We start from the raw sequence: 27,612 nt of genomic DNA on the forward strand, positions 1-27,612 counted from the left end.
TGCAAGTAGGTTGTTTTAAACTCATCTGTCATTCAGATTATTTCTTTGTTTTATCTGTAGAAATAAGAATGCAAAGAAATGAAAATAACAACTACATGTGGTAAAATTTGGTATGTTTGGCAAGCTAGTTGTAAAATTGAATCTCTTTGGTAATATTGAAATCTGTAAAAATGGATCTGGGAAAATTGGACTACATAAAAAGTAATCAAAATAGCACAATACTCACAAAGATCAAATTTCCTCATAGTAAATCTCTTATCGGCCTTATGGAAGCTTGAAGTCTTAGCTTATGGAAGAATAAAATCGTGGCAGCATTTAGATTTGTAAATTTTGACCCTAGAAAAATAAATGAATTTGATAAAAACAATGGCTGCAAAGAAAACCTCAGATACTATCCTTACATGATCTTCTACTTAAATAATGGGTTTCTGAAGACAATCCCATATGAATTAGTGTTTCTCTGCCTTTATTTCCTAGGGAAGGCATAATTATAGCTCTCTTGCATCATGTATTGCCTTATCTGCTCATCATAGCTGCCTTCTTTTAACTTCTATATTAAACTGTTTCACCTTCACATTTTTCCCATTTCACTGTTTTTCTAAAGTACTTCAACATCATCTAGAATACTTGCTAAAAATCTAGGTTCCTGAGTGCTACTCTTATGCTACTAAATTTTAATCTATAAGTTGGGAGGTAGGCATGTACATCCTTAAAGCATGTCAAGTTATCCTCATGCAGGTTAGGTTTGGGAACTACTGGTTAATATATGGTATTCATACCTGCTAAAATATAATCTTATATGATCTACTGATATTAGATGTGGGGAAGAACATGAACAATATCATTGGTGGCAGGATGTCAGAATAATACATTGTTATTAATCAATTCATTCATCTAATCATTTAATTCACTTTGTGGGCATTTTAATATGCCAGGTTCTGTCCTAGGGACTGGAGTATATGGTGATATGATCAAGATCAAGAGCCTGTCCTCATTATGTTTACATTTAATGGTGACTCACTAAAAACAAGTAAAAATTATATATTTTCAGGTAATAACTTTGATAGCAAAATTTAAGGAAATTTTTACATACAACTTTTCAGTGCATCATAAAATGCCAAGAGCCCCAAATAAGGGAGATACTAGAGGAGATCTCTCAGGTCATTCCTCTCAATGGGGCAAGGGTGTCATTGCAGACTTTCTCCTTTCTATTCTCCTGATAACATTTCTGCTACTTTTCATGCTGTGTTGGTTTTCATGATGGCAGTGTTACCGCTGTTGACTGGTGACCAGTCCTTGCTTCCCCGATGTTGAAGAATAACACCAAAGAAGCACGCCGAGGCAAGGTCAGAGTAGAAATTAGAAGTTTATTAAAGGACAGCAGAAAAGACTTCTCCCGGAGGAAGAAGGGGACCCAAGAGGTGGAATCCGTGGAAGTGCGGTTGTTTCCCCTTTTTATAGTTTTGGTGATGGAATGTGGGTTGAAAGGCCCGAGGGGTGGGACACAAGTGGGCCAAAGAAGTAATTTGGTCAGGAAGGACTTCATTATCACTTCTTTGGGATGGACTTTGGCCTAGGGCCTTTTCAAGGACTTCATTAACATTCCATGAGTTGTCCTGCGTTTCCCTGAGTCATTCTCAGCATGGCCTCCATTTTAGATTTCACTCGATATTAGACCCGATTTACCTAACTACACTGACTGCCTAACTTTAAATCTGGCTTCAGCAGGAGGTTAGGAAAAGTTGCATTGTGAAAGGGAATTTTGCTTTATGAAAGCTTTTGTCAAAATATATTCCTTGTGTGGACACCAAGAAACCAATAAAGCTGGTGAAGTGTTTGTAGGCTCTGTGCTGGGAGGGAAATCCTGGCTACACTTTCCTCATCCTTGCCAGAATACGTTGATAAATGACATTAGCAATAATATTTATACATCTAAAATTGACAATATAAAGCTTTTTGTTGAAAGTTAACTAGCAGTCTTGCAAAGCAAGCTGGCATTGTTGTTGGTATGTGATGTTCCTGGGTTATGACTTTAAAATTTTGATGCACAATATACTATGAAGCTTAGTTTTCTTTTGAAAAAAAAAATGTGCTTGGTAAGGACAAAAAGGTAACATCACAAATTGGATATGTTTTCCCAAAGATCTGGACAGTTTCCAGTTCCCAACTAACCCTGTTATGACTGCAAGAAGGTCAAAACCAGCCCCATGTGGGTGGCAGGGGACTAGATGCATTCTGACATCCTGTAAAGTTCCATGCCTTGTTTAATCACAAGTAGAAGGAAAGAATTTGCTGATTCACTTGTCATCCTCTCAAGTGCTTGGTTTAAACCATTCCTAGGAAAGGTGACAGAGAGATCATCAGGATGCTCTAAAACACTGAATTCCTCTTGCAAAATACACTTCCCTGTTAAAATGTTTTATTTCCCTGTTTGTTAATTACGGAGGTATACCTCTGTTCTCTATAGGGAAAGGAGGGAAACTGGGTTGTGTTTTTTTTTTTTTTTTGTCTCATACAATTTCTTTTTTTATTATTATTATTTATTTACTTATTTTAATTTTATTTTTTTTTTATTGGTTGTTCACAACATTACAAAGCTCTTGACATATCATATTTCATACATTAGATTGAAGTGGGTTATGAACCCCCAATTTTACCCCAAATGCAGATTGCAGAATCACGTCGGTTACACATCCACAATTTTACATAATGCCCTATTAGTAATTGTTGTATTCTGCTACCTTTCCTATCCCCTACTATCCTCCCTCCCCTCCCCTCCCATCTTCTCTCTCTACCCCATCTACTGTAATTCATTTCTCTCCTTGTTAAGGTTTTGATGTGTCACAAAAACCCACATCAGCCAAAGAAAAAGGAAGAGGAGCATTTCCTAAGGAAAGGAGCATTTCAAATAGAATGCTTGGGGAAAACATCTTCATTATAATATCTCTCTATTCTTTAGAATCCACTTTTAAGTAAATGACAGAACCTTCACTGCCTAGAGTACTTAAGACCATCTAGAACAGATAAGAATCTATTTGCATCTGTGAAAGCCTGGGTCAATTAACATAAGAGGACTCTCACCATTTTCTGTAGCTGTTAGAAAAAGAGTAACTGCTTCACTTTTCACCCCCACCCCAACCTCAAATCAAGGTAACTTATCAGCATTACACAGCTCCTGGGAAGGACAAAGCTGCATATTATAAAAACGAATAATTCTTCCTAAATTTTCCTTTGTCTTCTCAATAACACCTAAGTTTTTATTTGCCTTTAAACTAGAAACCTGGAGTTCACTTGCCTGCGGTTTCTTCAATTCTTGCAAAAATTTCACTTTGTGAAAATGAAGTAGTAGTAGCACTGCACTAGAATTTGAAGCTATCCCAATTAACATTTCCTTTCAGCCTATTTTTAAAAAATCAGCACTATTGAGGTATATAATTTGACTCATGAAGATGCACCCATTTCAAGTATATAGTTAGAGAATTTTAACAGACCTATACCACCTGCATAAACACCATCACAATAAAAATACAGAATATTTGTAGCACTCCCAAAACTTCCCTCCTGCCCCTTTGCAGTTATCCCTCACCATTGATGCCAGGCAGTTACCAATCTACTTCTTGTCATAGATTAATTTGCCTTTTCTAGAATTTCATAGAAATGGAATATGCAGTATATAGTCTCAAGCTTCTTTTATAGATCATGCTTTTCAGATTTATTATTGTGTTTATTAGTAGTTTATTTATCTTCTTTGCTGAATAGTATTCCATTATGTGGATGTACCATATTCAGTCTTGTGATGGACATTTTTGTTATTTCCAGATTTAAGTTATTATGAATAAAGCTGCTGTGAACGTGCATTGCGCAAATCTTTGAGTTGACACATGTTTTCACTTTTCTTGGGTAAATATGTAGAAGTAGAATTTTCTGGCCATATGGTAAGTACATGTTTAGCTTTGAAGAAACTGCCAGGCTGTTTTCTAAAGTAGATGTAGCCTTTTAACATCCCTACTAGCAATGTCTGAGATTCCACTTTCTCTGCACTTTTTAACATGCTTGGTATAGTCTGTCTTTTGATGTTAGCTATTCAGTGGGTTTATACTAGTATCTCATTGTTTTAATTCACATTTATTAATGACTAGTGATAATGTTGAACATCTTTTCATATGCTTATTGACACTAGTATATCTTCTTCAGTGAAGTGTCCTTTAAAATATTTTATAAGAGGTTGTTGTAAGAGTTTTTTATGTGTCTTTGATACCTGTCTTTTGATATATATGTAGATGTGGAATATTTTCTCCTAGTCAATGTTCCTTTCTTTTTTAATTTTTTTCTAAGTGAAGGCTTTCAAAAAATTCAGTTTATCATTTTTTTTCTTTTGTTCTCTGGGTTCACTTTATTCTTAAGTCTCCTAACATATCACCTGAAATATTGCTTCTACATTCTGAAACCAGGAACCAATCATATAGGGTAAGAGTGCTTTCATTTTATAAGTGACACAGAAGTTTTGAAAGAAGTAGTGCCAATTGGCCTGATATACAAACCTGGCTGTTTTCTGCCAATGTCAGTCCAATAAGGCCCACTTCTAGGGCAGGTTTGGAAATCTAGATTGGCAGATCCCTGGACAGAGTCAAATCTACAAATTAGCTTCCCAAGGAATTAGAGGTAATTAGGGGGAAGAGTCCACATTTCCTGGACCTTGCTCAGTGCAGGTGAGCTTAACCAGACTAAATAACTGATGATATGGGGAGCTTCCTTGTTAAGTTTCTAAGTCTGTCTCTTTGTTTCTAGTGAATTTTTGAACACAAAAAGTGGAATTTTTTCCTTTATCAAGAGAGGCTATTTCTTAAGGATAATGGTGCATCTGAGAAAAGCAATGTCTTAAAATAATAAAGTGCTTCTTTTAAACCCATCTTGGGCAAGTTATTTATTTTAACTGTTCCAATGTGACAGTAAAGAACCAGGATATCTCAGGAGCAAGGTGGTATTATAGACATTGACCAATGGAGTTTTTTTTGTAGGTATATCATTTAATTCTTCTAGGCAAGATCTAAAGAAGCCATAGCCCCCATACTATCTGAGAGGAAGTCATAAAGTTTAATGGAAATGTGTAGACCTGATTTGACCTGTTTATGTTGTGAAGTCTCATCTGTTCCAGTATGCTATTTATCATGTTCTTATTAGTAAGTATAGTGGTTAAGAGCACAGGATCTAAAATCAAACTGTTTCCATTATGACTTCACCACTTATAGCTGTGCAACCTTGAACATTTAATTGTATCTTTTATGCGCTTCAAGTTTCTAAGCTGCAAAGTGGAGATATAACACAACCTATCTCCTAGAGTCATCCTATGAAGGTTCACTGAGATAATCTATGTGCCTGTGCCTTAATAGATATTAAATATTATTTTAATTAAAAACACTTAATATCTAGAGATATATATGTGTGTATATATACATGAATATATATATGTGTGTGTGTGTGTGTGTGTGTGTGTGTGTGTGTGTGTGTACTTCAGTAATTCAGCACCTCCTAGTAACTGGTGTTTTTGTAGAAGACACAGAATGAATGGTGGACAAACAGTATTCATAAATATAAATAGAAAAAAAAAATTCAGGGCTCACTAAAAACCTGAACCTGCAGATGGCAAGAATTTACCATGTTTTAGTAAACATTAATAAAAATAGCTATAATCTAAATATATCCTATGTGATATTTTTGAATTTCAAGGGTAAAGAAAAATTCTGGCGAACATTCAGTATGCGGGAAAAAAGTTCCTATAAAGAATGAGTCAAGTTAGTCTTAGACATTTCCACAAGATGAAGATCAGGAGTGAACAGAATTTTAGGTGAAACAATTGATACGGGAAAAAAATCCTAAACCATAAATGCCTGAAGGAATCAGACCTTCTCAGATTTGGAGGGACTTAGAAAATATGTCATTCATATCCAGTACTGAAAACTTTAGTTACAGATATTCTCAAGACTGAAAGGAATGAAAGCAAAATAAAGCAGTGAATTGAAATTTAAGGTATAAAAGGAATTGTTGTGAATGATGAAATCAGTGGAGTAGATTTAATCCTTAACTTGAAAATTTGTTTACCAAAGTAGAATGTAATCATAATAAGTAATTCTTAAGAGAGAAGATAATACTAGTTTAGTTTTTATAAACTTGGTAGAAAATTCTGGATTATTTTTAAAAATAGCAAGTGGAAGAGGGGCAGGAAGCAAAATAGTAAATACATTAATTTTTTAACCTCATGACAGGGAGTTAATAAGTACTGTTCCACTCTCCCGCTGATAATTATTGTCATAGGCTCAATATCATTTTTCTTTTGCTTTGTTTTTGTTTTTTTAAGTTGAGAAGTATAAGTAGAATTTGAAGTAGAACTATATCTTCCAAATTGAATGGAGATGGTAGATGAGCGTGTCTAATGGGTGGCTTTTAAGGAATATAAATTATACCTTAATAAAAGTATTTTCTTAAAATATCAAAGGTTAAAATATAACTCATGTTGCAAAAGATAGACTGCAAAGGAAATATCAAAATAGAAAGCATAAAACCCAATGACAAAATAAAAAACTGATGTTCGCTGTGACTTTTTCACTTACTACTGTTTCACTTAGAATTATAAATTAAGGAGGGTGCTGTTCCTCTATGTACTAACCACAACTTACAAACCAAGTAGATTAATGACAGTGCAGAAGGATGATGTGAATTTGAGCAGATATTAAATAGGGTGACTCAAAAGGTCTCTTATTGTGGAGCTTCTGGCATTTTCACCTTATATACTTAAAAGTTTTTCTTTTTCATATTTCCATGTCATGTTTTCAAAATGTAATGATCCATAAATATTATTTCTTTATTGTGAACACAACCCTTTATAATATAAGTAATCCTTTTTGCCACATTTATTGTCTCCCGCCTCCACCTGTGTTCTGGTCTGATTCCTTCTGTTGCCGTGCACAGGCTTGAGATCTGCCACCTGAAGGAAGCCAGTTAGCCCAGAGGCAAGGCATTGGTGGAGAAAGAATTTTATTTCCTTGAGCTAGCTGACTGGAAGATGGCAGAATCTCATCCTAAAGGGCCACATTTCCCAGAGGTTGATTTAAGACTGGTTTGCACAGGAGATGGGCAGTTGTAGTCTGGTGGGCACCTTTTCACAGGTAGAGTTTTGTAGCCAAGTGACAGCATCTGATCCTAATTGCCTAGTCACCAGATGCTTTTCAGTTCGCTCAACAAAAAAGGTCATTATTTCCTTGGGCTGTTTTTTTTTTTTTTTTTTTTTTTTTTAATCACTGATTAGTTGCTCAGTGCAGTTCCTGAACTATTACACAATGGACAGAGTAGAGGGGGGCAGCTGCTGTAAGGCCCTCTTGCTAATCATCAAACTCACAGTAATGAAAGAAAACATACTTTTCCTGACTATAGTGAGAGAAAAGGGTCAATTGAAGTTAAATGGGTGTCAGGCATGAGACCTAGTCTCAGTACTCAGGCTGCCTTCTTTTTCTCTTTCCCCCAAAAGCAGTTTTGAATGTTCACTATCAGGCCCTGCTCTTGTTCTGAATATAAAGTTGTAAGTAAAACAGATATGATCCCTGCTTTCATGGAACGTAAAATCAACTGGCAAATTAGGGTTGTGACTCCTGTTTTCATTATTTACCTGATGAATCTCTGATCATACATTTGCATTTTACATAAAACATTTTTGTAAATTAATAATGGTAAGTCAGTTTTGACTTTAAAAAAATTCTTTTTCATTGAAAACTTAATTTGGGGTGAAATATTACAGCTTACATTTGAACAAATGCGTAGGAATGATGAGAAACACTAATTTGATTTGAAGCTGTCAAATAATAGCTCAGAAATGCATACCCTCATCCATTATTTGAATTAGATTTATAAAAAACTTGTGAGGAAGATAGAAGGATGCTTTGTTCCCTAGTCCCTCTGTGGATGCTGGGCTTCTGACCTGAATGTCTCTGATCACTGTTCAGGTCTCTGGTACTTTGCTCTGTGATCGTCAGCAGGTCATTTCACCTCCTCATAATCAGTTTTATCATCTACAAACTAATAATCAAAATACATGTTGCAAACTTACTATGTGCTAATCAGTCTCAAAGGCATCTTCTCTACATTAACTAATTTACAGTCCTTGACTTACCATGGTTCAACTCACAATTTTTTCAATTAATGATAGTGTAGAAGTATGTTTATACAACCATTGTGTTTTTCTCTTTTAGTAGTCAATAAATTACATGAAACATCCAGCCCTTCATTATAAAATAGACTTTGTGTTAGATGACTTTGCCCAGCCATAAGCTAATGTGAGTGTTCTGAGCACATTTAAAGTAGGCTAGGCTAATCTATGTTTGATAGGTTAGTCTATTTAGAACTTGTGATGGGCTTATCTGGATGTAACCCTGTCCCAAGTTGAAGAGCATCTGTATTCTTTTAAGTACCCTATTTGCTTCCTTTAATGGATGAGGAAACTGAGGCATAGTGAGGTGCTAGTATATGATGAGCCAGGATTCAGGTCTAGGTTGTGTATCCTATAGCCCACGTTCCTGACCCCAGTCATAATGTATTTTCATACTGATACTAAATGATAAGACTTTATGAGAGACTTTTGAATCATGTGAAAATTCTTAGTAGTTGTTTAACATCTATATTTTTTCCTACTGGTGAATTATTCTTGTTTTATTATCAGTTCATAAGAAGGCTCCTGTGTAATACCCTTACTCTGATAGGGAGATTTTAGGGACTATAGGTAAAAACTACAGCTAGGGTCTTGGGCTGCAAGAATGTCAGTACCCCTCACAAATTAACAGCTTTCTCCTTTGCTTAAACATAGACTGGCCATTTTGATCATCATTAAACTGAGTTTCAAATAAGGTCTGTGTTAATTGGCCCCTATGAATATATTTCCTATAACCAGATATTTGGATGAACTAGCATTTCAAGATCTTCAGCCTAACAACTTTTGTCTCAAGATATTAGCATTTCATTAGCATTTACTGATTGAATACCTAACACCTGACTTCTCTTGCAAGGTGTTGCTATAAAGGAGCTGGTCTTCTCTCCTGGGGAGCATCATTTTTAATTCATTTGATTTCTAGGTAGAAAAAGGTTGCTTTTGGTAAGGACCTTGCTGCAAGCCTGTTACTGTTTTTAACAGTATTTAAAGTCCAAAGGTTAAGATTGCAGGAATCGATTGTCCTTTCTTGAAAAGAAGGGGGGAGGGAAAAGCTACAAATTAGTAAGAAAGTAGTGGTGTGGTCCCCCCCCCCCCTTTGTCTGTTGTCAGAGGGAGTGGAGAAGGTCTTATGAACCCTTATGAACTTGCTTCTTGTATGCCTTGTGGAATTTTTCTGAAGTAAATTATCCATTGTCTAGTTGTCTGACCTCTAGCAATGGTCTTCTTTCGGCTTTCATGTGAATATTTTGTGAGTCCTGGAAGCTTGCTGCACCTGAGTATTGTTTCCTGACTTTATATATTTTTTATCTGCAACTTATATAGGTAGAAGAAATGGAAATGAGAAATTTTGAATAATTGAAGCACAGTGAGTAGGAAAAAGAATTAGTTAAAAATAATTAATTCAATAATGTTGACTGAGGAAATGAAATGACATCAACAACTAAGGAGTGTTGAGAGTGGGAGAAATAGAAAGAGCTAGTGAATAAGGATATCAGAAAATATTATTAATTCCATAAATTGAGAGAGAAAGAATAAAAGATTTAAGAGTGAAAGGGAGTTAGAAGACTATTTAAAGGGAAAGTTAAAAAAGAGAAGGATCAGGAGTCTTTTTAGCAGTTATGTGGACACAAATGTCACATAATATGTTCAACCCAGGTAGGATAAATACAAAAGAAGGTGATAGAGGAAGAGGTGGTAGCAATACTGAGATGCCTTTATGAAACTGAGTCCAAATAACTATCTGTAAAGATGATTTAAGGGGTTTGGATAAAGCCAAAGACTAAAGAATGAATGTATCAAGGGCTGGGGGTGTGGCTCAAGCGGTAGCGCGCTCGCCTGGCATGCGTGCGGCCCGGGTTCGAGCCTCAGCACCACATACCAACAAAGATGTTGTGTCCGCCGAGAACTAAAAAATAAATATTAAAAATTCTCTCTCTCTCTCTCTCTCTCTCTCTCTCTCTCTCTCTCTCACTCTCTCTTAAAAAAAAAAAAAGAATGAATGTATCAAAAGAAGGTTGTCCAGAAAAGGCACATATAAATAGGGGCATCAGCAAGGAGAACCTTGACAAGAACTATCCAAATCTTACCCAAGGAAGAGAAGTCTTTGGCACCAGAAGTTAAAGGGCAGTTGGGAAATGAAATCTTAGTTTTGTTTTGCAGTGAGATTCTCTAATTCAGAGAAATTGAGCCTCTGGTTTTTAGTCTGCTTTTTTTTAAAAAAAAAAATATTGTTTTTATTTATATATGACAGTGGAATGAATGTATTACAATTCTTATTACACATATAGAACATGATTTTTCATAACTCTGGTTGTATACAAAGTATATGCACACCAATTCATGTCTTCATACATGTACTTTGGATAATAATGTCCATCACCTTCCACCATTATTAATAACTCCATGCCCCTCCAACCCCTTTGCCCTATCTATAGTTCATCTATACCTTCCATGCTCCCTCTCCCTATCTTACTATGAATCAGGCTCCTTATTTCAGAGAAAACATTCAGCATTTTTTTTTTCCAAGAAGAGGAAATGAAAAACAATGATGAATATCAGCAGAGAGAGGTATTACACTTAAGGAATCTAATCAGAGGAGAAACCAAGTCATGTTAAATACTAAAAATGGCTGGGAATACAAATCATATCTCAATAATAATAACCCTGAATGTTAATGCCCTAAACTCACCAATCAAAAGACATAGACTAGCAGATCAAAAAAAAAAAAAAAAAAAAAAAAAAAACCCAACAATATGCTGCCTCCAAGAGACTCATCTCATAGAAAAAGACATACACAGACTTTAGTCTGCTTTTACCTTCACTCTCATAGCTGGAATGGTCCATTGGAAAAGCTGGCACCCATGAGCAGACAGGTACTACGTGTTCTGCTTTCTGAAAGGGAGTCTGTAGGCTGTGCCTTCTATGGAACCACTCTAAAACCCTGTCCTCTTCCTCTCCCTCCTTCTCAACCTCAGGTCAAGCTGCTTTCTCTTCTTAGTAAGCATCAGCCTCCCCGCTTCACAGTTGGAGCCATGCCAGGTTAGCTTCTAGCAAGGCTTGACCTTCCAAAGAAAGGCCTGGGGTGGCACAAAAAAAAGCACAAAGAAGGTGCCCATTCTTTCCCTATCTTTCACCTTCCCTTCTTCTTCTAGGTAGGAAAAGCCTTAGATCTTACATGGTTAGGTTATCTTTTTATTGTTTCCAGTCTCAATGGGAATGTGGTAGAAGTTAAGAGCCTACCAAAATGCCACTGAATATTTAAATTTTAAAACAATTCTTCTTGTTCTGTTTCTGTACTTGCCCTGCGAACTTCTCAAAAGGATTTGTCTCAAAAGATTAACTACAGGGAAAAAATGCACTAGACCTGCTGATACAATGATTATGCTCCTTATGGCATTTATAGTTCTTATTGTAAATTAATAAGTTGGCATTCTGATCTCTATGAGCTGGATAATGAGAAGCCTTCCCAGAGATATGGCCCCACTTTCATGCTGACAGACTGATTTTAAGCTGAGTCTGCAAAGCTTGGCACCAGAGTAAAATCACCAAGATAATGATTGCCTCTTTAGAAAGAATCTTGGTAGGCAGCCAGCCTGCCTCTTCTGGTGACACCTGAGTTCCCTGAAAGCATGGACATTCACCATTTATACATGTATTTGCTTACTTACTTATATGACAACTTACTCATTTATTCAAGAAATAGAGTGAATTTTACTTTAATGTTATGATGCATGAAGGTAACTGTAATTTCTTATTTATAATGTATTTTTATTTTTTATTGATGTATTCTAGTTATACATAATAGTGAGATTCATTATGCCATATTCATACATGTACATAACATGATTTGATCAATCTTAATCCCTAGTACCTTCTCTTTTCTTCCCCTCCTCCATCCCTCATCTATTGATCTTCCTATCATTATTATTTTAATAAGTAATATTAAATATTATTATTTTAATAAGTGATATAGAGTAATCATATATATATGTATGTATATATATTCATATATATGTTATCAATATATACCAAAAGGGAGTTTTTACATTTTTTTTCATATTATCCGTTGTGGTATATTTGCACATAGATGTAGCCATAGCAGAATTTGGTAGATTTTATTCCTCAGTAATTCCCTATGCCTTCCCCTTTTCTCTCCCTCTCTATTCCCTTCCTCTACTCTATTGGTTTTCATGAGATCCTATTATTTTTGTATTCCTTTCTTTCCATCTTTCTCTCCCTAACTTCTACACATGAGAGAAAACATTTGTCCCTCGATTTTGGTTTGGCATAGTTTACTTGGCATGATATACTCTAGTTTCATTCATTTACCTGCAGATGACATAATTTCATTCTTATTTTTGGCTGAGTAATACTCCAGTGTGTGTGTGTGTGTGTGTGTGTGTGTGTGTGTGTGTGTGTGACATTTTCTTTATCCATTTATCTGTTGACCAATCCCTAGGCTGGTTCCACAACTTGGCTATTGTGAATCATTCTGCTATAAATATTGTTACGCATTTATCTCTATAGTAAACTGACTTTAGATTTTGGGGGGTAAAGACCAAGAAGTGGGATAGATGGATTTTATGGTCTACATATGAGGTGTCCCCCCAAAGCTCCTATGTTAATGCAGGAATATTTGGAAGTGAAGTGATTAGATTGTAAGAGCTGTAACCTAATCCCTCCAAGTTTGAATAAACGGGTGGTAACTGTAGTGAGGTGGGGTTAGGCTAGAGGAGTGGGTCACTAGGGACATGCAGTGGAAGGGTTCATCTTCCCTGCAGCTAGTTTCCTTACTCCCTTCTCTCTTCTTCCCGGCCATTGTGTCCTGAGCAGGTTCTCTTCACCACACCTTTCTCCATGATATTCTGTTTCATCTTGAGCCCAGAGCAATAGAGTAGATCTACCATGGATGAAATATCTGAAAATGTGAGCCAAAATAAACTATTCTCCCCTAAGTTGATATGTCAGGTATATTGGTACAACAATGAAACGCTAACACACTGAGTCATATGGTGGTTCAATTCCTGGTCTTTTGAGGAATACCCATACTGCTTTCCAAGGAGATTGTACTAATTTACAGTTCCACTAATAATGTGTAAGTGTACCCTTTTCTCCAAATTCTCACAAGCAATTATTGTTATTTGTATTCTTGATAATTGCCATTCTGACTGGAGTGAAGTGAAATTCCAGTGTAGTTTTGATTTGCATTTTCCTGGCTGCTAAAGATGTTGAATATTTTTCATATATTTTTTTTTGCCATTTGTGTGTCTTTTGAAAAATGTCTATTTAGATCCTTTGAGCATTTATTAATTGGGTTATTAGTTTTCTGGTGTTGGCTTTTTTAAAGTTCTTTATATAGTCTGGATATTAACCTGCTGTTGGAAGAGCAGATGGTAAAGATTTTCTCCTATTCTGTAGGATCTCTCTTCACATTCTTGATAGTTTCCTTTGCAGTGAAAAACCTTATAAATTTGATGCCATCTCACTTTATTGATTCTTGATTTTATTTCTTGAGCTTTAGAGTTTTATTAAGAAAGTCAGTGCCTGCACCAATAAGTTGGAGTGTTGCTCCTGTGTTTTCTTCTAGCAGTTTCAGTGTTTCTGATCTAATTCCCAGGTCTTTGATTCACTTTGAAGTGATTTTTGTGCAGAGAGAGAGAGAGATAGGGACCTAGTTCCATTCTTCTACCTATGGATGTCTAGTTTTCCTAGTACCACTTATTTAAAAGGCTATATTTTCTCTAAAATATGTTTTTGGCACACGATTGCATTTATGTGTATTTGTTTCTGTGTCTTCTACTGCATTCTATTGGTCTTCATGTCTGCTTTTATACCAATACCAAGCTCTTTTTGTTACTGAGCTCTGTTGTATAATTTGAGATCAGGTATTATGATGCCTCCAGCATTTCGATTACTACTAGCTCAGGATCGCATTGGTTATTCTGGGCTTTTTATTCTTTAATATGAATTTTATGACTTTTTTTCTAGTTCTGTGAAGAATGTCATTGGTATTTTGATGGGGATTACATTGAATAAGAAGATTGCTTTTGGCAATAAGGCTATTTTGACAATACTAATGCTGCCTATCCATGAACATGGAGGTGTTTTTATCTTCTCAAGTCTTTTTTGATTTCATTCATCAGCATTCTATGGTTTTCATTGTGGAGGTCTTTTACCTCCTTGGTTAGAATTATTCCCAAATTTTTGAGACTTTTATAAATGTGGAATAGTTTTCTTGATTTCTTTCTTAGCCAATACATTATTTGAGTATAGGAAAGCTATTGATTTTCATGTGTTGATCTTATATGTTGCAACTTTGTTGAATTTTTTTTATCAGTTCTAGAAGTCTTCTGGTAGAGTTTTTTTCTTCTAAATATAAAATCATATCATCAGAAAACAGAAGACAATTGACTTCTTCTTTTTCTATTTGTATCCCTTTAGTTTCCTTCTCTTGCCTGATTGTTCTGGCTAGAATTTTAATTATTATATTGAAGGGGAGTGGTGAGGGTAGACATCCTTGTCTTATTGCTGATTTTAGAGGAAATGCTTTTAGTTTTTCTTCATTCAGTATGATTTGGCTTTGGGTTGGTCATTATACAGTCTTTATGATGTCAAGATAAGTTCCTTTTATACTTACTTTATTCAGTATTTTTAACATGAATGGGTACTTGATTTTATCAAAGACTTTTTCTGAGTCTAATGAGATCATAATGTAATTTTTGTCCTTGATTCTACTTATCTGATAGACTTCATTGATCAATTTATGTATATTGAACCAACCTTGCATCCCTGGGATGAAGCCAACTTGATCATGGTGTGCAATCTTCTTAATTACTTTTGAAGGTGATTGTTAATATTTCATTAAGGACTTTTACATCTGTGTACATAATGGATATTGGTCTGTGTTTTTCTTTCCTGGATGTGTCCTTGTCTGATTTTGGTATCAGGGTGATACTGGTTTCATAGAATGAATTTGGGCGTGTTCCCTTCTTTATATTTCATGGAAAAATTTCAGGAGTAGTGGCATTAGTTTTTTTAATGTATTTTTTATTTATACATAACAGCAGAATGCATTACAATTCTTATTACATATATAGAGCACAATTTTTCATATCTCTGGTTATATACATACTATATTCACACCAATTTGTGTCTTCATACATGTACTTTGGATAGTAATGATCATCACATTCCACTATCATTAATTACCACATATGCCTCCCTTTCCCTGCAACCCCTCTGCCCTATCTAGAGTTATAGCAACACAATTCACAATAGCTAAACCGTAGAACCAACCTAGATGTCCTTCAATAGATGAATGGGTTAAAAAAAAAAAAGTGGCATATATACAAAATGGAATATTACTCAGCAATAAAAAAGAATGAAATCATGGCTTTGCAGGTAAATGGATGGAGTTAGAGAAGATAATGCTAAGTGAAGTTAACCAATCCCCAAAAAACAAACGCTGAATGTTTTGTTTGACATAAGGAGGCTGATTAATAATGGGTTAGGGAGCGGGAGCATGAGAGGAATAGATAGGGCATTAGTTCTTTTCTAAGGGTCTGGACACAGCTGAGAATCCATCTGATCCTGGACTTTTCTTTGTTGGAAGGCATTTTATTACTGCTTCAGTTTTGTTGCTTGGTATTGGTCTGATAAGTCTTGTATATCGTCTTGCTTCAATTTGTGGTAGGTCATATTTCATTATTTTTTTAGATTTTCCAATATGTTAGAGTTTAAGTTTTCAAAATGATTCCTAATGATCCTCCAGATTTCAGAAGTGTCTGTAGTAATATCTTCTTTCTCTCTGTAATTCTATTGATCTGGGTCTTCTCTCTCTTTTATTTTGGTTAGTTTGTTTAAGGGGTTGTCAATTTTATTTATCTTTCAAAAGAACCAAGTCTTTGTTGCGTTGTACTTTGTAATTTTTTTTTTATTCTCTACTTTTAAAATTCAGCTCTGATCTTAATTATCTCCTGTCTTCTACTGGTTTTGAAATCAGTTTGTTCCTGCTTTTCTAGGGCCTCAAGATATAGCATTAGATTATTTATTTGGGCTCTTTTTTTAATGTTGGTACTTAATGCTATAAATTTTCCTCTTAGAACCACCTTCATAGTGTTCTTGAGATTTTGATATGTTGCATCATTTTTTTTATTTGATTCTAGAAATTTTTAAATTTCTCCTCTCATTTCTTCTATGATTCATTCCTTGTTTTTTTTTTTTAAGAATATTGTTCAATTTCCAGGTGTTTATGTAGTTTCTACATTTTTTCTTACTGTTGACTTCTAATTTTTTTCCATTAAAATCTGAGAAGATGCATGGAATAATATTGTTTGTTTTTTTTTATTTGCTAAGACTTGCTTTGTAACCTAAGATATGGTCTCTTTTGAAGAGGCACTATGAGCTGCTAAGAAGAAAGTAACTTCAGCTATTCCTGGATAAAATATCTATAGATGTTTGTTAGTTCCAATTCACTTACAATATAATATTTCATGGACTATAAGTGGTTCTATATGGAAGATAAATTAGTCATATGCCACATTTTGTTTGATTTGTATAGAAGTACATTTTTTAAATACTTATTTTTAAAAGTCTGAAAGGAGGGAAACATTTTCATAATGGTGAATCAAGAACCTCCAAAAATTGTTCCTCCATAAGCAATGAAAATGCTGGAAGAAAATGGTCAAAATAAGCTTTTTCAGAGCTCTGGAAATAACCAAAGGCTTGGATAAGCTCTAAAAGCATTTACTCAAGAGAAAAAGCTGAATATCAGTGAGACAGTGAGCTTTACAAAGGTTTTTTGTTGTTGTTGTTGTTCTCCCTTTTCTCTCTCCCTAGTTCCATGGTAGCCTCTGAATACTAGTAGACTCACAACCATGGAATTGTGTAAAACAGCAGCATATCAGCCACTGGAGTGAACATCACAGTTTTGGAACTCTTCAAAAAGTCCCCTCTTCAGAGCATTGCCATTTTTTTGATATGTCTCACAGATCCCTGGAAAATCTCCATTCACATGGCATTGTCATTATTTGACCAGACTTGGTGCTCACTCTGTAGGAAAGCACTGTACCCAGGGAGTTTGTTGACAATAATCATTGGCAATTGTTTAATATCACAGTTGTCTGAGAATGCAGTAACAACTGGGACAAAAAAGAGCCTGGCAAAAGTCTTTCTAGGAAGGTATGAAGAGTAAGATGTCCATAAGGGTTTCTAAAAATCTATTCTATATTCCTGGGGATCTGGGAAGTCATGTACATGTGCAAGGCTATGATGGTGCCCGGGAAACACCAGAAAATAACCTAATTTCTCACCTCCAACTGACTTTGATTCTTTGTACAAGGAAGTGAAGGCACTAAGGCAGAGTTGAAAACTGCTGGAACATTGCAAATGTGCCACAATACACATGCAGAGTCCCTTGGCAAATAGAGGGAGACTGTCGTTTCAAGGCGGTTACGACAATTGCTGTCCAATCATTAGTTGACAAGTAAGCTAAATGAACATGGCGGCACATAACCTAGAATTTTACAGATTTATTTCAGAATGTCATTAAACAAGCAAATAACAACAACAACAACAAACAAAAAAGAGCAACAACAACCACAAAAAATGGGTGGGAATGGGAGGGTATGATTTCAAGTCTCCACACTTTATTACCCAAATTTTCTGGTTTTTTTGATAGAAAAATTAAAAGACATAAAAAGAAAGCTGTAAGTATGGCCCATACACAGGAAAAAAAATATCACTAAATGGAAACTATCCTCAAGAAAGCCAAGATGTTAGGGGCTGGGTTGTGGCTCATCAGTACAGCGCTTTCCTGGCACATGCGGGGTGCTGGGTTTGATCTCAGTACCACATAAAAATAAAATGAAGGTATTGTGTCCAACTACAATTGAAAAAACAAATGTTGAAGGAAAAAAAAAAGAAAGCCAAGATGTTAGATTTATTAGACAAATACTTTAAATTAGCTAAAGGTATTGTGTCCAACTACAACTGAAAAAACAAATGTTGAAGGAAAAAAAAAAGAAAGCCAAGATGTTAGATTTATTAGACAAATACTTTAAATTAGCTATAACAGATATGTTTAAAGAACTAAAGACAGAACCAAAAACACTGAGGAAAGCTTAAGTGAGATTAAACTAATATGAAGAATTGAAAGGAAAACATTTTATCAATCTTAGAGATCTATAAATATCATCAAGCATATCAATATATACATAATGGTTATTTCAGAATGAAAGGAGTTAGGGAAGAGGGGGAAAAGGGACAGCAAGAATATTTGAAGAAATGTTAGCCACAATTTTTCCAAATTTGATGAAAAAACAAAAAAGACTGAATCCTTTACTCTTAGTATCAGGAACAAGATAAGAATCAAGGAAAGAGGTAAAACTATTTGCAGATGAAATGATTTTCATTTATAGAATATCACTAGGATGGTTGTAATTTTTTTAAAAAAAAGTAGATAATAACAAGTGATGTCAAGGATGTGGAGAATTAGAGTCCTTACACACCGCTGTAGGTGATGTAAGATGGTGCAGCCAGTTTGTAAAATAGTCTGATATTTTCCTCAAACAAAAAAATGTAGAATTAATGTACCACCTAAAAATTCCACTCCGAGGTACATACCAAAGATAGATGAAAATTTATGTCCATACAAAAAGTTGTACATGAAGATTCACAATAACCCAAAAGTGATTAAATAATGTTGATCAAATGACAGGAATATTAAATGTCATATATTACCAGCAATAAAAAAGAATGAAGTATTGGTATATGCACAACATGAATGGATGTTGAAAACAAGCAGAGTGAAAGAAACCAGTCACAAAAGGTTACACATTATATGATTCTATTTATATCAAATTTCCAAAATAGGCAAATTCTTGGAGAAAGAAAATAGATGAATGGTTAACAGGGGATTGGGGGGTAGGAGGAATCAGGCATGACTGCTAATGGGTGTGGGTTTGGGGGGAAGTTTGATGCCATTTTTTTTTTTTTTTGGTACTGGAGATTGAATCCAGAGGAACTTTACCACTGAGCCACATCCCTGCCCCTTTTTATTTTTTAATTTGAGACAGGGTCTCACCAAGTGGCTTAGGGCCTTGCCAAGTTGCTGAGGCCAGTCTCGGTCCACCTTCCTGAGCCTCCCAAGTCTCTGGGATTACAGGTGTGAGCCACCACACCCAGCTGATAACAATGTTCTAAGAGGAATATTGCAATGTAGACTATAGTAGTCATGGCCTTACAACTAATGACTATACTAAAATTATTGATTTGCACACTTTAAAACATGAATTGTATTGTATTTGAATTATACCTCAATAAAATTGTTCTAAAAATTCGGATTCAACATTTTGGTCAGACAAACTAAAAGATACTTAGTATAGTGATTCTCAACTTCAGTGTACATGAAATGACTTGGAAGAATCTTATTAAAGTGCATATTTATATTTAGTAGTTCTGGGGTAATTCCTAATTCAACTTTCCTAAAAAGGTCTCAGATAATAATATCTATGCATCTAGGCTATTAGACCTGAAAAAAAAATCTAGAATCCCAGACAATAATGTCTATGCTTCTCAAGCTGTTAGACCTGAAAAAAAATCTAGAAAAATAAACCCCAAAATATTATCAACTAGTGAGCTTGGTGATATAATTTAGGTAAATTTAATTTTTGTTCTTTTTTTCCAATACCCAGAGCCTTGTTCATGTAAGGCAAACACTCTACCCCTTAACTACATCCCTATCTCTTTGTAAATTTTACTTTGAAACAGGCTCTTCATAAATTGTTGAGACTGGCCTCAAACTTGCTATCCTGCTGCCTCAGCACCACGGTAATTGGGATTACAAGTGTGTATATACTACCATGCCCAGCTTAATTTTCTTTTTTTTTTTTTTAATGTCCTTTTAAGTTTTCTGATTCTTTGAAACTTTTTTCTAGTAATCATAAAGAAGTAAGTAACTGTGTAAAGGGAAAAGATGTCTTCCACATGCATGTTATATAATTTTAGACATGTTAGTTTTCTAGCCTACTGGAATGGTTTAAATGTGGTGTTCCTAAAGCTCACATGTGAGATAATGTAAGAAGGTTTGGAGGAGAAATGATGATTGCTCTATAGCTTTAACCTAATCAGTGAATTAATCCCTCAATCGAAGGCAGGTGGAATGTGGCTGGAGGAAGTGGTTCATTGGGGATGTGGCTATGGGGTATATATTTTGTATCTGGAGAGTGGAGTCTCTCTTGCTCCGCTTCCTGATCAGCCTGTGAGCCTCTTCCCTCCTCCACAGTCTTCCACCTCATCTCCAGCCCTGAGGAATGGAGCTGGCCTTCTATGAACTAAGACCTTTGAAACTGTGAGCCCCTCAATAAACCTTTCCTCCTTTACAGTTGTTCTGGTCAGGTTCTTTAGTTGCAGCAGTGAAAAAGCTGATTAAAACACCTACATTCATTAGAATTAATTTTTGGAAAGAAATTATGGATAAAAATCTAAGTATCTATATTAACATTATGGATTTCATACTTCCTTTTTGAACATTCTGAGCATTATGAGGCTTTTAAGATTAATTAGTTATAATTACTAATCATCATTTTTTAGGGACCAGTGCTGCCATCTGCTGTAAGTTGTTCTTGCCCAATGAGCCAATTTTAATACCACAATTACTCATCATTTATATGCCTCACTTTGATGAATGACACAGAAGGGGGGGGATTCTAAAGATCTCTTTTACAAAAACGTTTGAATTATTTTATTAGATATTGGATAACTTACCCAATAACAGGAATCATTTTAACATGATTAACAAACAAGGAAAAGTTTTAACTAAATGTAAATTTTCCCTAAATTTTTATATCCATAGCTAGTTTAAAAAGCTGATCTGTGGTTTACCAGCCCAGAATTCTTTGATTGTCCTTGCAGTAGCCAGATCATCCTGTCTGCCCACATGTTTTCCACATTCTTAGTATATTCATGGACTCACCTGTTCACTCCAGTCAGACTGCCACTTAGTGTCACTTGTATCATTATAAGCTGTAATTTTTTCCTGAAACCAGCAGCCAGTTTCTTTGCCACCTACTCTCAAACTTCCTCCTACACTCCTACCCCAAAGATGCTCTCCAAAGTTCTTATCTTCTTAGTTATCAGAAGGACCTGATGACTGATGGGAGAAGCAGTAGGTAGGAATGGTGGGAGTAATTGTGCAACAGGTGGAAGAAATAAATTACCTGCCACTGAGATACTTTCTTCTGCATTTTTTCCTCTCAATTTCTGCTCTGTCCCAAACATTCACTACCTAATACAGATAAACTTTCTCAGAGTAGATTTTTCCAGAATACCAGAAGATTTCATATAATGGATTATCATGATGACATTTATTCTTAATTTCCTAATGTCTGTGATATTCAACTAGTTTTAGATTTTATGACATTCTCTTAAAAATTTCTCTTAAAAATATATGAATGTGCATTTATTAGTAAAATGTTTTCGTTATAAATGATAGCAATAGGCAAGCAATCTAAGCTCCAAAGGGAATAGCGAGTGTTTCCTCACTGTCCCCCATAGCATGATGGCAGGTAGAAATGAAGGGAGGATATATTGGAAGCCCACCAAGACTCCTCTTTTTCAGTCTTCTTTCTCTGTACAGGGTTTTCCCTGCCCTTGGATCCACATGGTGGAAAACATGGCCATTCCATTGTTTCTGAGGGTTTGTATTGTAGGATTAGCCAAACAAAGAGGGGATAACTCTCTCTTGGACCTATTCTAGATCCCCATGAAAGGGAATTGACCCAGTTCTAATCAGTTGCCAACCTTATGTTGGGATCAAATAGTATAAAATGGCTGTCAAAGACTCTCTGCCATGTTGGGGCAGGAAGGAGGTCATATGGAGAGGGAATAAAATGATAATACTGATATAAGAGAAATAAAAGTCCAGAAATGAAGGTCTCTGGAACAGTAATTATGATAAGATACTAGAGAAAGTTGATAAGAGATCAACTGGCTAAAAGTTAGTGTGCATTTCATGAGATGAGGGTTAAAACTCTGGTTCCCCAACAGGAGTAGTAACGGGATTATAATTTTGAAGATTCATCAAGAGAAAAAGTTACGTGGAGCGTGGGCTTTTCGCAGACTCCTAAGGTCCCAGCAAGTATGAGGCAAGGATTTCACAGAGGAACTTGTGGAAAAAGTCTCCATTGCCATAGTAGAGGGCTGTCAAGTCTTGAAGGAGCTGCAGGAAAGGGGAAAAGCTGTCATTCCTTTCATGAGGAGGGCCAAAAAGAAAACAAAAAGTAATAGAAAAGAAAAGGGAGAACTAAAGAAAGGAAGAAAGAAGAGAGAAAAGAGAGAGAAAGAAGTTCCAAAGACCTTCAGAGAGGACATGGCACCCAGAGAAGAGAATACAAAGAGTACAGGCAGAGTACTCAGAATAAGTCAGTTGGATGCGCTGGAACTAAACAAGGCCCTGGAGCAGCTGGTTTGGTCCCAGTTTACTCAGTGTTTTCATGGATTTAAGCCAGGCCTGTTTGCTCGCTTTGAACCAGAAGTGAAAGCGTTCTTGTGGCTTTTCTTGTGGAGATTCACTATCTACTCTAAAAATGCTACTGTGGGACAGTCAGTTTTGAATATTCAGTACAAAGACAATTTTTCCCCGAGCCTGAGATATCAGCCACCAAGTAAAAACCAGAAAATCTGGTACGCTGTCTGTACCATTGGTGGGAGGTGGTTAGAAGAACGATGCTACGATTTGTTTCGAAACCATCATTTAGCATCCTTTGGGAAACTTAAACAGTGTGCGAATTTTGTGGTTGGACTTTTGAAATTAGGTGGGTTAATTAATTTTTTGATTTTCCTTCAACGGGGAAAGTTTGCAACTTTGACAGAACGTCTTCTAGGCATTCATTCTGTATTTTGCAGGCCCCAAAATGTCCGAGAAGTTGGTTTTGAGTACATGAATAGGGAACTTCTCAGGCATGGTTTTGCTGAGTTTCTAATTTTTCTCTTACCACTTATCAATATCCAGAAATTGAAAGCCAAGTTATCCTCATGGTGTATCCCTCTTACTGGTACTTCTAATAGTGACAGTACATTAGCCACCAATGGCAAAGAATGTTCTTTGTGTGGAGAGTGGCCCACCATGCCTCACACCATAGGATGTGAACATATCTTCTGTTATTACTGTGTTAAGAGTAGTTTCTTATTTGACATGTACTTTACTTGTCCTAAGTGTGGCATAGAGGTACATAGTGTACAGCCACTGAAATCAGGAATTGAGATGTCAGAAGTGAATATTCCTTAGAAAGTAAAATTGTTTCCTTTGAGGAAAACTGTATTATGTACAAATTCTTAATATTAGTCATCCTAAGTATGGTACTTAGATGTCTCTTATAAGGCTGGTACTTCTCAGTCAACGTCTTCTCTTCCTTTGGAGAGATGACTAAATTCTAATCACTGTAAACCACATGATTCTAAATATATTATATAAAATATTTTAAATTATTGCATTCAATTTTTAATATCAGGAATAAAGGAGAGTTTTTGTCATATGAAAAAAAAAGATTCATCAAAGCTTAATATAGGGAAATTAGTGTCTTCTTTTCTCCAACCCATACCTTTCACTTTTGCATTTTTTTGCCATGAAATACAGTATAAAAAGTCAACAATGATAGTTTAGAAAAGAAAAAGAAAAATGCAAGATGCACAGAGATTTTATTTTGTTTTTGCTATAGTATTTTGCTTGATTGGGCTAAAAACCATTATTAATATACCTGAGAGTTTCCAGTGAATATCTGGAAATCAGAGAAGAGTGAAAATAAAATCAAATGGAAAAATATGCTAGTATATTAAAACATTCTTATAGAACTTGAGACAGAATTCATTTAAAATAATTAGTGTCGAGAAAAAATCAAAACCATAGAGTGCCGGGGATCCCAAAAGCCAACGGTGTGACCCCGGAGATCCAGGCTGTCTGATTCGCGCGGCCTGCCCCGAGGCTACAGAAGGCGTGGCGCCCCAGAGAAGGGGTTAACTAGTCAGCAGGGAATTAAGTGGCTGCGACACGGTGGTATCCCACCAGCCAAGCCCAAGCCCGCACTGACCCCCGGGCTGAGTTCGGGATTGCTGACGGGGACGGAAGCAGTACAGCCCCACCCCCCACAAGGGACACTCCACTAAGGTAACCAGCGGCCACCATCTTGGACAGCTGAAGTAACCACCGCCACTCTCCGACAGATTGCAACAACAAACAGGTGTGTGTCACCCAGCTCAGCCCCCATACATAGGGGGATTTCGCTTAAAATCTCTCCTAGACTTTCAGGGGGAGGGACTATCAGAGTGAGCCTGCATAAAGACTAAAGGAGAGCTAGAGGCACCTGACCCCCAACCCCCCCCTCCCATCAGCGGCCAAAACAAAACCTGTCTAGCCAGCACTGGGGGAGGGGCAAGCAGAAAAAATCAAAACCATAGAGTGCCGGGGATCCCAAAAGCCAACGGTGTGACCCCGGAGATCCAGGCTGTCTGATTCGCGCGGCCTGCCCCGAGGCTACAGAAGGCGTGGCGCCCCAGAGAAGGGGTTAACTAGTCAGCAGGGAATTAAGTGGCTGCGACACGGTGGTATCCCACCAGCCAAGCCCAAGCCCGCACTGACCCCCGGGCTGAGTTCGGGATTGCTGACGGGGATGGAAGCGGTACAGCGCCACCCCCCACAAGGGACACTCCACTAAGGTAACCAGCGGCCACCATCTTGGACAGCTGAAGTAACCACCGCCACTCTCCGACAGATTGCAACAACAAACAGGTGTGTGTCACCCATCTCAGCCCCCATACATAGGGGGATTTCGCTTAAAATCTCTCCTAGACTTTCAGGGGGAGAGACTATCAGAGTGAGCCTGCATAAAGACTAAAGGAGAGCTAGAGGCACCTGACCCTCAACCCCCCCCTCCCATCAGCGGCCAAAACAAAACCTGTCTAGCCAGCGCTGGGGAGGGGCAAGCAGAAAAAATCAAAACCATAGAGTGCCGGGGATCCCAAAAGCCAACGGTGTGACCCCGGAGATCCAGGCTGTCTGATTCGCGCGGCCTGCCCCGAGGCTACAGAAGGCATGGCGCCCCAGAGAAGGGGTTAACTAGTCAGCAGGGAATTAAGTGGCTGCGACACGGTGGTATCCCACCAGCCAAGCCCAAGCCCGCACTGACCCCCGGGCTGAGTTCGGGATTGCTGACGGGGACGGAAGCAGTACAGCCCCACCCCCCACAAGGGACACTCCACTAAGGTAACCAGCGGCCACCATCTTGGACAGCTGAATTATCCACCGCCACTCTCCGACAGATTGCAACAACAAACAGGTGTGTGTCACCCAGCTCAGCCCCCATACATAGGGGGATTTCGCATAAAATCTCTCCTAGACATTCAGGAGGAGGGACTATCAGAGTGAGCCTGCATAAAGACTAAAGGAGAGCTAGAGGCACCTGACCCCCAACCCCCCCCTCCCATCAGCGGCCAAAACAAAACCTGTCTAGCCAGCGCTGGGGGAGGGGCAAGCAGAAAAAATCAAAACCATAGAGTGCCGGGGATCCCAAAAGCCAACGGTGTGACCCCGGAGATCCAGGCTGTCTGATTCGCGCGGCCTGCCCCGAGGCTACAGAAGGCGTGGCGCCCCAGAGAAGGGGTTAACTAGTCAGCAGGGAATTAAGTGGCTGCGACACGGTGGTATCCCACCAGCCAAGCCCAAGCCCGCACTGACCCCCGGGCTGAGTTCGGGATTGCTGACGGGGACGGAAGCAGTACAGCCCCACCCCCCACAAGGGACACTCCACTAAGGTAACCAGCGGCCACCATCTTGGACAGCTGAATTATCCACCGCCACTCTCCGACAGATTGCAACAACAAACAGGTGTGTGTCACCCAGCTCAGCCCCCATACATAGGGGGATTTCGCATAAAATCTCTCCTAGACATTCAGGAGGAGGGACTATCAGAGTGAGCCTGCATAAAGACTAAAGGAGAGCTAGAGGCACCTGACCCCCAACCCCCCCCTCCCATCAGCGGCCAAAACAAAACCTGTCTAGCCAGCGCTGGGGGAGGGGCAAGCAGAAAAAATCAAAACCATAGAGTGCCGGGGATCCCAAAAGCCAACGGTGTGACCCCGGAGATCCAGGCTGTCTGATTCGCGCGGCCTGCCCCGAGGCTACAGAAGGCGTGGCGCCCCAGAGAAGGGGTTAACTAGTCAGCAGGGAATTAAGTGGCTGCGACACGGTGGTATCCCACCAGCCAAGCCCAAGCCCGCACTGACCCCCGGGCTGAGTTCGGGATTGCTGACGGGGACGGAAGCGGTACAGCCCCACCCCCCACAAGGGACACTCCACTAAGGTAACCAGCGGCCACCATCTTGGACAGCTGAAGTATCCACCGCCACTGTCCGACAGATTGCAACAACAAAACAGGCACAGAGTACAGTTTGAACTGCCGAGAATCATCACTGAGGGGAAATCTGGTCTAGCAGGAGAAACCAAGGCTAGCAGGAGAAACCAGGAGCCTAGAGGCAAGGCCCTCGCGACTGGGCAGCTGTAAACTGCAGGCCCACCGGCGACAGTTCACCCACTGCCCGCGTAACTGGGCGGTAGGAGAACGCCCTCCCGTTGGTGACGGATCACCTGCCCGCGGCCTGTGATACTGGGCGGCTGGAGTCTACCCGCCTGCCACGACCGGGAGCTGAAACCACACAGAGACAGTCCAGTCACACCCCCCCATTAGGGCACCCCGGCAAGGAGACTGGGGCCCGTCATAGCAGAGTAGTGTCGTCACTGGAGCTCAAACGTCGGAATTCCTTCCCAGCGGAATCCACGTTAGCAGTCATACTTCAACAACACAAAGGAGAGACATCAGAGTAATACAGAAACAAAACAAATCTATAGAGGAGAGCAGAAACACGACAATCAAAAAGAGCTGGAAAGTAACGTGGACAACATGAGAAAACAAGGGAAAAAAGGATTACAAACAATGCAAGACTACTCAATTCTACAGGAGGACATAGAAACTTCAGAAACAGGTATAGGGAAAGAACTCAAGGCATACCTAACTCGAATGGAAAGGAATATTAGAGAAGACATGAGACAGCAAGTCCAAGAAATAAAAATATATTTTGAAAATGAATTAAACAAACAAATTCAAATGGCAAAGAACGAGCTCTACCAGGAGATTGAGATATTAAAAAAAAAATCAAACAATAATCCTAGAATTACAGGAAACTATAAACCAAATTAAAAACTCAAACGAGAATATTACAAATAGACTTGATCAAGTAGAAGTCAGAACATCAGATAATGAAGACAAGGTTTATCAACTTGAAAAGAATATAGTCAACACAGAAAAGATGCTTAATTCCCATGAGCAATCTATTCAAGAGATATGGGATGTCATAAAAAAACCAAATCT

The 27,612-nt window shown here is 37.8% G+C and overlaps 2 protein-coding genes across 2 annotated transcripts in view; both read left to right on the plus strand.

Annotated features, from left to right (window-relative positions):
- The window catches only part of LHFPL3 (LHFPL tetraspan subfamily member 3), a 549,011-nt gene that overhangs the window by 43,612 nt on the left and 477,787 nt on the right, over positions 1-27,612 (plus strand). The window lies entirely within an intron of this gene.
- Positions 22,285-23,722, plus strand: LOC308644638 (peroxisome biogenesis factor 2-like). Its single transcript, XM_081286046.1, has one exon. The coding sequence runs from the start codon at positions 22,446-22,448 to the stop codon at positions 23,478-23,480; it is 1,035 nt and encodes a 344-aa protein (XP_081142172.1). The 5' UTR covers positions 22,285-22,445; the 3' UTR covers positions 23,481-23,722.

Source organism: Spermophilus citellus, assembly GCF_964194105.1.
Source record: "Spermophilus citellus genome assembly, chromosome: 3".
Lineage (NCBI taxonomy): Eukaryota > Metazoa > Chordata > Mammalia > Rodentia > Sciuridae > Spermophilus > Spermophilus citellus.

Excerpts from the sequence above, each read along its gene's own strand:
- LOC308644638 (XM_081286046.1), top strand. The coding sequence starts at position 22,446 with ATGAGGAGGGCCAAAAAGAAAACAAAAAGTAATAGAAAAGAAAAGGGA.